General features: G+C 40.9%; 1 protein-coding gene across 2 annotated transcripts; it reads left to right on the plus strand.

The window, feature by feature from the left end:
- Positions 1 to 3,650: 3,650 nt before the first annotated feature.
- On the plus strand, positions 3,651 to 7,882 carry LOC117815929. Of its 2 annotated transcripts, none has more exons than XM_034687957.1 (11): positions 3,651 to 3,764; positions 3,904 to 3,994; positions 4,072 to 4,203; positions 4,334 to 4,402; positions 4,519 to 4,679; positions 4,810 to 4,946; positions 5,032 to 5,125; positions 5,206 to 5,538; positions 5,618 to 5,798; positions 5,874 to 6,001; positions 6,093 to 7,882. In XM_034687957.1, the coding sequence occupies exons 2-11, from the start codon at positions 3,904 to 3,906 to the stop codon at positions 6,414 to 6,416; spliced, it is 1,650 nt and encodes a 549-aa protein (XP_034543848.1). In that variant the 5' UTR covers positions 3,651 to 3,764; the 3' UTR covers positions 6,417 to 7,882. The 2 variants fall into 2 exon arrangements, with proteins under 2 accessions (XP_034543848.1, XP_034543849.1); XM_034687958.1 differs by having other exon boundaries at positions 5,618 to 5,786.
- Positions 7,883 to 12,562: the final 4,680 nt, after the last annotated feature.

Raw genomic sequence — 12,562 nt, forward strand, 5'->3', positions numbered from 1 at the left:
AAACAGCGTCCAGCCAGGCTGCTCTAACAACCTGCAGAGCGGCTTGGACCATCAATCAGTGCGCGGCTGAGCTCTGCCAGGCCCGAGGAGCGAGTCTCTGAGGCTCCTCACACCAAGAGCACACAGAGGGAAGATGTGCTGCTCTTTGCAGGGGGAGATTAAAGCGTGCAAAACGTCGCCATGCAGAAAAAGACGAGGATTATCTGTCCCTAATTTAAGTCCAAATTCTAAAACTCAAACTCAGAAAAGAAGAAGGAAAAAACTTTTTTGTGGAGAGGAAAATCTGAATTTTTAAAGACCAAATAATCTCCACAAAATTAGGATTACATCTCCTTATTTTCATATATTTTGGGACACATTTCAATCCGGATTTATGTCCTTCAAGAGAGGGAACTAGGTTTGTTTCACGCCAAAGAAGGAGAACATTTTCTCTCCTCTCCTCTGAAAAAGTCAAACACACTCTGCTGTTATCTTTGATGCATTATCCCTTACAATACATGCTTTAACCATGACGCCAACTTCTTCTCCCCTCACTCCATGCTTCAAATAACAATTCAAAGTCATTTTCACACTCATCCTTCTCGCTTCCAGGTTTCTATTTTATTTTCTGTGTATTATTTTTAATCTTAAATCTTCTTTTCTGAAGAGCCTGAAGCCAGGACTCTGGATTTATACTCTGCAGAGACTTCAGGGCCTCCTGAAAATCTGCCGTGCTGTCCTGCAGGAACTCGTTTGTTGAGGATGCAGAGAAAGTTTCCACTCACACGACCTCTGTCAGTCCTGATGAATGAAGGGAGACTGATTCAGCTGCAGCAAATATCTTTTGCTGAAACAGGTTGCTGATGAAGCTGCTGCGCACAGAATCAGCGTCATGACATGGATTTTTTTTGTCCTATCATAAATTAAAGAGCCAGTTTAAAATGTCAGATCCATGATAGGAGATATTTTCCTTCCTTTGCATTTAGATTAAATTAAATATCTTGTCTGTAGTTGAAGAAGTCTGTTAATATAATCAGTAAAAAGAGTTTCAGTGAGTTTCCCTGCTGCGCGCTTTGGCCGCTTTTACGCACAGGTTCTGATTACGCACACGAGGCTGAATATTCACGTGTGCGCGCAAACATCTTTATTATGCGCGTCCTCGTTGACCTGCCAGCCCCCCCCCCCCCCCCCCCCCTCCCCTTCTAATGCAGGACTGAGAACCTCTCCCCGTGCTGCTCCGTCCCCGGGCAGCTCCCCGTGTTTAGCCGGAGGAAGGACCTGTTTCCTGGATCAGTTTACACTCAGGCCTCCGGAGCGCCGCGCTCAGGCGGGACCGGCCCGCTCCTGACCGGACGGACACCGGCAATAGATCACTTCGTCCACGGAGGAGCTCCGGGGGGGCCAGGAGCACACAGCTGGGAAGGCTCCGAGTCCAGAACAGGGGGGGGGGGGGGGGGGGGGGGTCAAGGCCCTCCTGCACCGCCGCTGCTCCGGAGTTTGTCATCCTTACGCCCCCGGGATGACAGCAGGGCGGAGGGCCGGAGGATGTTTATTGCTGCTTCTCGGGGAAGTTTCCTGCCATTAACTTTCACTTTCACTTCCACAGACGAGACATTTACAAGGTCCAGGTTAATCCAGGACCCGGACTGAAGACTCTGCAGCATTTTTGATCCGTCTGATTTGATTTGATCTTATTTCAAGAATCAACCAAGAATCCAGAAAGCTTTATTGCCAAGTGAGCTCACACAAGGAATTTGAAGTGTTGAATGAAACACTAGTACTTAACAACAAGACAGTAAGGACAATAAATATAGAAACCTAAAATTTAATCTAAAAATTCTAAATAAAAATACTATCTACACAAAGAAATGCAAAGAAGTATTTTTAAGACACGAATAAGTTAAATTAGCCTGAGCCAGAGTGCACATGAAGTGGAGAATTATAATAGTAAATTATGTTATGGATTAAATTATAATATTGCACGTGATTATTGAGGTATTGCACCAGAAATGAAGTATTGCACATGTATGTGATATATCATAGGAATTTTACCTGAAATTAAATTCCACGACAGTTTCAAGAGAAGTTTGGACAAAGACTCAGAGTTCAAAACGAAGACAACACACAAAAACAGTCAGGAGCAATAACAAAACATGCAGATAAATACATAAATAAATTAAACTTCCCTGATGAGATTTGCAAAGAAAATAGTAGTAAGTGCTGAGAGTTTGTGCACAATTTTAAAGACATGAAACTACAGGAAAAACATGGTTCAGGTTTTATTTAGAACTGCTCTGTTCCCAAAACATCTTTACATCTGTAGTGTTTCATAAAAATACACTGCAGCAGCAAAATTAAAAACAAACATAAAAATAGTAGTTTGATGTTTTTATTTATTATTGTGTCATGCATACAATCATATGCCCAGCCCTCATGGGCTTACAAGACACCATACATTGGTGCAGTCCAGGGTCAGAGCGCACAGCATGATCATTCCTTTTAAGGAAACTGAGGGAGAAAATTATAACAGAATAAAAGAAAATAATACAAATAAAAAAGCACACTATTTAAAAAGAATATCGTGTCTTCTTCTCCACACAGCAAATCCCAGGAGTGAAAAATCTGGTAGTTAAGCAAAAAAGAGTGAAAGTGTTAAATTCTTGGAGTTTATTCATCCCCTCTAACTCTGGCAGTGTTGAGGGTTACTGGAGTTTTTAGTAATATTTTGGGGTTCATTCAGTGGGGGTTCAGGAGCCTGAATGAACCCTCTTCTGGAGTTCATGATTAACCGTCCTCCCTGACCGCACATGGCACAGCAGGCTGAAACGTGGACAGAGAGGTAAGAGTGAAGCTGTTTCTGCTTTTTCCTTTAACTTTACTGTGTTGGATACTTCACCAAAAATGTTCAGCAGGCACAGCTAACATAGCATTTATGTTGAATTTGATTGAAGTTATGCATGCATTGATTTAGTATTGAATAGCAGTTATGTTCCGAGTTTAGCATAGCATGCTACATTGGAGCTTCGGCCTTTTTCTCTGCATAAAAGTTATAGTTTGTGTACAGTTTAGTAAGTGAACGGTTTAATAAGTGTATAGTTTACTAAGTGTACAGTTTAGGTGGCCAGTTTTTTGTTTAAGGGCCGATGCACCTCTTTTGTATACAGTCTATGTGATGCACACATACTTCGAGTCAGCTGCATTACTTGACTATTTTCATGAAGCCTCTATGTTAATAAATGAGAGCTTACACACACCCTATAATCACCTCTACATGTTTATAATTTCGCGCTAGTGCCTGAAATTACGATGTAAAATTAGGACGGGACTTTTATTTTGAAAATGAAATGACTTTTATTGTGTAATCCCGCCATTTCCATGCCCGTCTTCCTGTTAGCTGCTGAAAATATCGGCAGGTACTTTCCACACCTCTAGCGGCACGAGGGTTTGTGTGGCCACATGCTGATGAGAAAAGAGAAGACAAGGCAAGACATGTCATGATATGCTGTATGTGTGCATCTGTAAACCTTACAGAAAAATACATGTCAAGCCTAAAGTTTGTTCACTGATGGTGACAACACGGAGCTTCAGTAGCCGAATGAATGCTAATGAGCTAATGCTTATTCTACATTAAGATACATAAACTCTGGATTCTGACTTTATTTAGCAATGGAGCTGTATGTTTTCCTTCTTAAAGTGTTTTCCAGCGAAACTGAGATGGGACAGATTCAGCAAGTTACTGGTTTGATGGAGCACTGCTGAAGGGAAGCCTGAGCGCATGCGTCAATGTAAGTAGCCACCAACGTACATTAGCCAACAACTCAACAGCAATTTGACAATGATTCTTAAAGCTTTGATTTAAATAACTGCACTCGTATTATACCTATTACAAAAAGCTAAATATAAGTTTTCTCTTTTTAATATTAGATGGCCCAGACATTAATAAAGGTCCAACGAGACTCTAAGAAGAAGTATGTGAAGTTAGAGGACCTTTGCTTCTCTGATTTTCTTAGTGCTGGTAAGTTATCTATTTTATATAAAAGTATATAAAGAGAAAGTAGCATCATTAAGTAAATGTTGTGCTCTTTGTCACAGTCCGGGAGAAATTCCTGATACCAGAGGACATAATAATACAAGTCACAGATGACCAAGGTGTAGAGGTGGATGAGGATGTATTTCCTGAACTTGCTGCTAAAGAAATGTGTTTTGTCATCTCCACTGATGATGGTAGGCCATTTAATCATTTTTATGTTTTCAGAGATAATTATGGGATTCACATCTTAATTCAGAGACAGTTGTTTGCTGGATGTTTACTTATGTGCTTGCGCATCACAAGAATCTTTGGTTTGTATTTCAGAACTGCCATTGGCTGAATCCTCCAGGACCTGTAGTGACCTTTCAGACGAGATAGTATATGTGACTCTTGGTAAGTAATCAAGTACAATGTGATTTTCATGTTTTGTCTTACAACACAGTATTGCAATCATTTTAGTTTCTGGGATCTGATCCTTTTTATTCTTTACTCCATTGTGTGTTCTTCAGATCTTGGTGGTGTGCCACAACCAAGTGAAGTGCTATCTTCTCCACTGGGAGACACTGGTAGTCTGACGGATACTCTGTCCGTCTCCGGAAGTCTTAGCAGTGAAACAAGTGATCCAGGATGTGAAGGGAGTCTACGATTGAACGGAAACGTTGCAAGAAAAGTAAGAAGTGCATACATAACACCCGTGATTCCTGGAAAATGAATGTGTTTTGCAAATAATAATGCTTTATGTAATTAATGTAAAAATTGTTGATTGTATTTTTTCCCTTTGTAATTATTTTATTTTTTAGGCCGTGGATCAAATTCTGACCTCAAAGCCAGCAGGAATGACAGTGATTAAAGAGTATGAAGACACTGGGAGTTTAAAAGACTCCACCAGGCGATTAATGGTGAACGTCATTGTAGCACACATGCGTGAAAAAGAAGGGTAAGAATGCCAAATAAGTCTTGACTTTCTAATTTCTTAAAGAACACAACAGTAGGAAGTAGGAATTACGTTTGTCTTTTTGCAGATGTCATGTTAGTAAAGCAACAAAGGAGTTCCATGCCCTTGGGATTGTGTCAAGGTTTCCGGCATTAAAAGACCCATACTCAAACAAGGGATATGTAAGTTCCCACTGAGTGAAATAACAACTGCCGCTGATTCCATATTTTTCCAATATTGATTTTTGTTTTCTTTTACTTAGGAACATTTTTACGACTGTCGGAGCAACAAAGGCTTTCTTGAGTGGAGACTAAAGACTGTGCAACGTCAGTCCAGAACAGCCTTCCCCGTCAAGAAAGTGGTGCTTCAAGGAGGTCCAACATCATCGAGATCCACTGTGGTTACCACAGGTGAACAGCAAATGGGAGATGAATATATGGAAGCAATATCTCTTCTTCAGCACACAACAGATCGTGACACAGTCTTCCAGAAGATGAGAGAGACCTTCCAGTACCGTCAGCAAATTCTGCATGATCCGCAGCACTCAGCTGATCTTCTGCAAATATTTCCTCGCTTCTTGGACACTAAAGGACTGGTATGTATTCAAAATGCATTTTAAAACGTATTTTTATAAGTTGACAAGTGGCTGTAAGTGCTTATTTTTTTTAAATTAGATTTTACAAGACTTCTCCTTGCTGTTTGGAGAAGAGGCCGCAACAAGGTTCCTGCAAAAGTGGAACACCAACTTCAAAGACAAGGTCATCCAAGAGGCCAGGAATCTAAGGGAGAGCACGCTTCTGAAACAACACCTCACATCTGCTCTGAATGAAGGACCAAACATCGGTGATGATCCAGGTATACCATGATCCTGATACCAGATGTACAAAATAGGCCATTTAAAAATAACAATGTTATTTTCTCCATTTACAGAGTGGGACAGTGATATGTCATCTCTTCTTGTCCTTCTGCATCTTCTCACACCACAACCAGCTGGAAGAAAACGGGCCAAGAAAATCAGCATTGAAGAGGCAACAGATCATCTGGTGAAATTTCAAAAGGTTTGTGAATAACACAATTTCATTTAAAATACTGCAGCGAATTTAATGTTTTTTATGCCAAGTATTTACAAGATGTATTATTGTGTTTCAGTCGTGTCAAAGCCTTGAGGATCATCTGATGACCACCAAAGGACGCTCTCAGCCATATCTTCTTGCCACAGGGACTTCAAAAGCGCAGGTTTTAACCTATTACATTGTCATGGACAAAAAGCTTCTACCGTGTCAGTCATGTACATCCTTGGGGGCTTTTGATGAGCTATTTAAGTCCCATTTTGTCTTCAGTGTGAAATATGAAGATTCTCTGTCCAGCCTGTACACATTTTTGCAGACAACTGTGTACAACATTGACATAGGTAGTACTGAAGAAACGCCAAGAGTCAAAGAGATGAGAGCAAGGCTGTTAAATAAGCAGTAACTATTTAATTCAGCCAAAATGTTAAGTTGTTTCCTCTGCACTTCATCCTTTGGTACAGTTTTACTTTTGTTCAGGCACCTTAAACTAATACATGGAATGTATCCAGGGAAAAGTCTTAGACTAAAATGTGGTCAGACAGGTTGTTGTTTGCAGTTCTCAAGTTACTCTGGGTTTAGGAGGCATCTTATTAAGATACATGCTTTAACCAGTAACATATGTGTGCCTGATCAAACTCTTTCCACTGATGACACAGAAGACTGTCCCAATTCTCAGTCCATAAATGAAGGACCCTCAACTTCATCTCAATGCCAAAATGCTGTACAAGTTCCTCAAATGCAAAGTCACAACAAAGATATGTGTGCTTCCATTGTATCCAAGCTTTTGGGAAGCGGGGTTCCAAATACTGTAGTTCTTTCCACCATTGAGAATTTACAAGATTTTGTGGAAGATCTGCAAACTAATATTCAAAACCAAATATTGAAAGTAATCCCTGAGAACAACTCATGCAGGCCAGCCATAGAAAATGTATTCACAAGTTTGGAAAACCCTTTTAGCCAGCTGAACTCTGATACCAAATGGAAGAAATATTTCAAGGACAAATGGGGAATAGTGGAGCCAGTAGAACTGCACCTTGGTGTTCGGTATGATACCAGACGCAATAATAAAACTGGGACTTACGAACAAGTTCCTGTGAATGATAAATTCACCTATATTCCTATTCTGCAAACTTTACGGTTCATTTTCAGAAATGAAAACATTTGTGAGATAATGCAAACACTAACTCAATCTGACATGTATGAAGACTTTTGTGATGGAAGCTATTTTAGAAGGCATCCTCTTTTTTCGGTCCAAAGATTTGCTCTCCAAATTCAATTGTATTACGATGACTTCGAATGTGCAAACCCTCTTGGGTCAAAAAAAGGGATCCATAAAGTAGGTTGCTTTTACTTCATTCTCAGAAACCTTCCTCCAAAGCTAAATTCTGCCCTGAAGAACATCCATTTGGTGTCATTGTTTCATGCAGAAGATGCAAAGAAATATGGTATTGATGAAATACTGAAACCTTTGATAAGGGACTTGAAAATACTTGAAACTGACGGGGTTCCTGTGCCATTTGCTGAAAACCCTATATGTGGTACCCTTGCACAGATTACGGGAGATAACCTAGGTATGCATACCATTCTGGGCTACGTTGAGTCATTTAGTGCCAAGTATTTTTGTCGATTTTGCTTAATTGACAAATGTTCAGCGCAGACAATTTTTTCAGAGGATGACCCAAGTTTGACTTTACGGTCACGTGACTTGAATGAACAACACTATGCCAGTTTGGTAGATGATCCAACATTAACATCATCTTTTGGCATCAAGAGAAGAAGCATACTTAATACTTTGCATCATTTTAATACTGCTGAGAACTATGCTGTTGACATCATGCATGACATTTTGGAAGGGGTTGGTCAATATGAGGTCAGACTTCTTTTGAATATTTGATAGAACATTTCATCTCCAGAGAAAGCCTGTTAAACAGGATATATGCTTTTAACTATGGCTATTTGGAAAGTAAAAACAAGCCAACACATGTTAACCTCGACTGTGGAGGACATGGATTAGGATTGAATGCTTCACAAACACTTTGTTTACTCACAAATGCACCTTTAATATTTGGTGACCTGGTACCAGAGGAAGATTTGCACTGGCACTTGTTGCTTTTGTTACTGAATATTATTAACATTGTGTTTTCATATTCCATCACTGAGGGAATGACTGTGTATTTGAAGCACCTTATTGTTGAACATCACCAACTCTTCAAAGACTTGTACCCATCAAAAAACTTGCTTCCAAAACATCATTTCATGGTGCACTATCCAAGGTGCATCAGAAAAATTGGACCACTTATTCATATCTGGGCCATGAGGTTTGAAGCAAAACACAAGTTTTTTAAAGATTGTGTGAAGAACTTTAAAAACTTGACTGTATCACTTGCTAACAAACACCAGTTTGCAATAGCATATCACTGGGAATGCTTCTCTTCACAATCAGTCACTTCTGGTCCAGTCAAACTGTGTTTAATTGAAACACTGGAGTTTGCAGAAGATGTAAAAACACATCTAAACATTGATCCACAAACCACTGTTAACCTAACAAAGTGGGTAAAATGTTACGGAGCTGAGTATCATGTAGGACTCTTTGTTTGCACGGGCACTGAGGAAAACTCACCACTTTTCAGCAAAATAGCCTCAATTGTTTTGCACAATGACAAAGTTGTTTTTGTTTTGATTGAGCATGATACTTTTTTTCATGACCATTTCCATGCTTTTCGGGTGAATGAACAAATACCTAAGAAGGTACTGGTTACAGAAAGAGAAAAGTTGACACATTTCAAGTGTTTTGATGCCCAAATGTCATATGGGTGTGATTCCCAATTGTATATTGTCTCAGAAAATTGTATAATCTGATCTTAATGGGATCAATGTGAAGTTCTTCATTTAAAAAATTTTTTTTTTTTTTATACTTCAAGTCAACGGGTCACCTAACAGTACATGTGAAAATGTTGCACTGAAAACTCACTGTTATTTTAGTCTGAATAATGGCATAATAATGTCATTATAATGACATGCAGTGAATGTTTTACCATTTGCACTGTTTTGTAATGTTTTGCACTCAAAGTTGTTTATGTGCCACATGTATTTTTCTAAATAAAAAATGTTTTAACTGTACATTGCCCAGTCATTTTTACATGAAATATATGAATAATTAAAATTTGTGAACTCTAAAAAGGGTTGAAATAAACACATTTGAAGTGTTCCCCCTAACTCTGGTTATGAGTTATTTATGGTATATCTGAATGAACTCACATGTTGTGTTGCATGTACTACAAATGAGATTATAACTTCAACACCTGAGGAGTACATTCTAACTCAGAAAAAGGGGTTCAAGTTTAACTAAAAAAAAATAGTGATTTTCACACTGCTTTTGAGTTTATTCGATGGTCTCACATGTACACTAAAATGTAGTAGTTTTTGACTCCCAGGGAGTTTATTCCAAAATGCAAAATTTGCTGTGCAGGCTTTTGATACAAAATTAGCAAGTTTATACACGTCAGAATTCATCCATCCATTATCTTGACCGCTTATCCCGTTGGGGGTCACGGGGGGCTGGAGCCTATCCCAGCTGGCTTCAGGCGGAAGGCAGGGTATACCCTGGACAGGTCGCCAACCTATCACAGGGCCAACACAGAGAGACAGACAACCATTCATGCACACACTCACACCTACGGGCAATTTAGAGTGATCAATCAACCTGAGCATGTATTTGGATTGTGGGAGGAAGCCGGAGAACCCGGAGAGAACCCACGCATGCACGGGGAGAACATGCAAACTCCACACAGAAAGGCACCCGCTCGGCCGGGGATTCGAACCAGGAACCTTCTAGCTGTGAGGCAACAGCGCTACCCACTGCACCACCATGCAGCCACACGTCAGAATTAAACATCCAATTTAGTTTTTGCACATATGTCCACCACAATATTTCATTTGTTGAAACAATATCTCTCTGAGGTCATTATAGTTTGTACAGTGCAAAAGAAAGTGGTACTGTTTCCACTTCATTCAAATCACACATCTCACAGAGTCTGTTTTCTTCTGGGATGTTTTTGAATCGACCGACCTCAATAGCCAGAGGAAGAATACAACATCTTAACTGTGCAACCAAAGAGTCGTAATGTGCAGGAAAATATTTTTAAAGATCTGCTGCTTTGCTTTGTTGAGTCTCTTCTTTTCACCTGGTCTCCAAATTTGTGACAAAATGTTTTAAAACATCAGCAGGAGTTTAACTTTGGCCTCTGAGACCTCGTGCTCCCACCTCATATCTCAAATAAAACACAGACTTTTATAAAACCACACTCTGTTTTCCTCTAGAAGTAAAAAAAAAAAAATGCAAACTGTTCCTTTAATGGTCTCAGTTTAATCCAAAGTAACAGGGACAGTTTCTGCTTCTAGAAATACATAAAAAAAAACACACCACATATATAACATCTTTGTGCAAAGTTCAGTTCCAACAAACAGTATGTAAGAAAAGAGAGAAACTTGACAGAAGGTTGATCAGCAGGTTCATCAGTGTGTGTAATCAAGTCTGCATATTTACCTTTGTGCATGCCTCTCACCTGTCTTGTGTGTCATGAGTGTGTCATGTGTGTATCATGTGTGTACCTGTGAACCTGAGGGCTCCAGTTTCCTGTGAGCCGAACTTGAAGCTGTAACACGGTCTGAATCAGCTAATGAGCCTGTCCACGTGTAATCATCCTCAGAGACGTGTAATGAAGCTGACAACCCTCCATCTGACACTCATTACCTGTCTCAGTGTGTGTGTGTGTGTGTGTGTGTGTGTGTGTGTGTGTGTGTGTGTGTGAGGTACATGGAAAGACTTCTTTTTCACAGTCATGTCCAGTTTAAGCTTTACGTTGATGGCTTCTTAATTTTTAATTCAACCCTTGAAGAGTCCCTGCATCCCAAAGCATCAGCAGTGCAGTAAAGCACGACAACAATGAGCCATAGGAGCCATTTAGTTTCTTGAAGAGAGGTTCCTGGAACTAAGTTTGTGGTACTTCTGGTTGAAAAGCACCTTAAATGATAAGAAGGAGATAAAACAGCTAAATGAGAATGTTTTTACATGCATTAATTCTAGGTTCCTTCATTTTTACAGTGAAGAACCTAGAGTGTGTGTGCATGTGTGTGTGTGTGTGTGTATGTGTGTGTGTGTGTGTGTGTGTTCATCAGGCAGCAGGTTGTGTGTGACCTCAACGACCTGCGCTGGATTAAAGAGCTTATATATCTGTGGAATGATTCTGCAGGTCCAATCAGAGCAGAGGTAAGGTGACACACACACACACACACACCCACCCACACACACACACACACACACACACACACACACACACACACACACACTCACACACACACACACACACACACACACACACACACACACATTTAAAGAGCTGTGTTGTTTGAGCCCTGACAGGAGCTGATGGTTTGATTGACATGTTTGTTAGCGTGAAGTGGGCGGGGCTTAGAGCAGTCTCCACCTTGAGTTCTTTGTCCACACCTTAAAATAGGCCTCCAAACACACTCCAGTCATGTGGAGGCCTGTCTGGCTGTTCTGCTATGTGTGTGTGTGTGTGTGTGTGTGTGTGTGTGTGTGTGTTTGGAAACATGACAACGTTCCCTCTCGCTGCCTCTGAGCGGCGACAGGAATGTCAGGATGTGTGTGCCGTGCTCTGGCGCTGTGATGTGACGGTATGCAGCGCCCGGAGTCACATTTCCATCTGACAGAGCTTCACATGGAGCCGCTCTGAACGTCTATCACTCATCGACCTGCAGCCAGAAATATTAAATGCTGACGTGTCTTTTTTTCTCCTGAGAGCGTTCTGGACGTAACTCTGAACGCCATCCCTCAGGAGGAAGTGGCGTGAGCGTGATGTTTGTCCTATACACAGACGCAGCAGGTTACCTGAGGATGCAAAGAGTCCAACAGCTCTGAGTTCAAGACCTTGAATAAGAGGTTTCTGCATGAACGTGACCTCAAAGACATGAAACCAACATGGAGGGCATAAAACTGCAGTTCTTCAAAGTAGCCACATGACGTTGCCTCCAAGAGAGACTCAATCAGTCTCCAACCATGTGGACATATCTGTAAGTCCACCAGATCCATATCCGGTCCGTCTCTGATCCATCACGGCACCAGATCTGATAGGTTTCTATTCTAGTCAATGTGTTAACTTCCACTGGATCCACTCTGTTGTGTTCCTGGTCTGTCTCTGACCCAGGTCTTGTCTGTGTTTGGTCCAGTGCGGATCCACCGGCAAAAATAGAAGTCTTGCGTATCTGATCCGGAGGGCTCCAACCTGGAGTGGATCCAGTGGAAGTTAACACATTGACTAGAATAGAAACCGATCAGATCTGGACCGGACACGGATCTGGTTGAAGTCCAATGTCAGAGCCACCTCAACCAGCTCCTTAAAGGTCGGCCAAGACTTCCATGCAGAAACCAGGAGCAAACATTAACCTGTTGGAGATGCAAATGCTTCCACCCTCCTCATAAAACACCTGACTCTCACAGCTCTTGGTTTCTGATCCGTCCCTGACCTC

The sequence above is a fragment of the Notolabrus celidotus genome, chromosome 7, assembly GCF_009762535.1.
Source record: "Notolabrus celidotus isolate fNotCel1 chromosome 7, fNotCel1.pri, whole genome shotgun sequence".
Taxonomy (NCBI): Eukaryota; Metazoa; Chordata; class Actinopteri; order Labriformes; family Labridae; genus Notolabrus; species Notolabrus celidotus.

Coding starts and splice junctions, on each gene's coding strand:
- LOC117815929 (XM_034687957.1), top strand. CDS start 3,904: ATGGCCCAGACATTAATAAAGGTCCAACGAGACTCTAAGAAGAAGTAT. Junction 4,947..5,031: donor CACATGCGTGAAAAAGAAGG/GTAAGAATGCCA, acceptor GTCTTTTTGCAG/ATGTCATGTTAGTAAAGCAA. Junction 5,126..5,205: donor CATACTCAAACAAGGGATAT/GTAAGTTCCCAC, acceptor TCTTTTACTTAG/GAACATTTTTACGACTGTCG.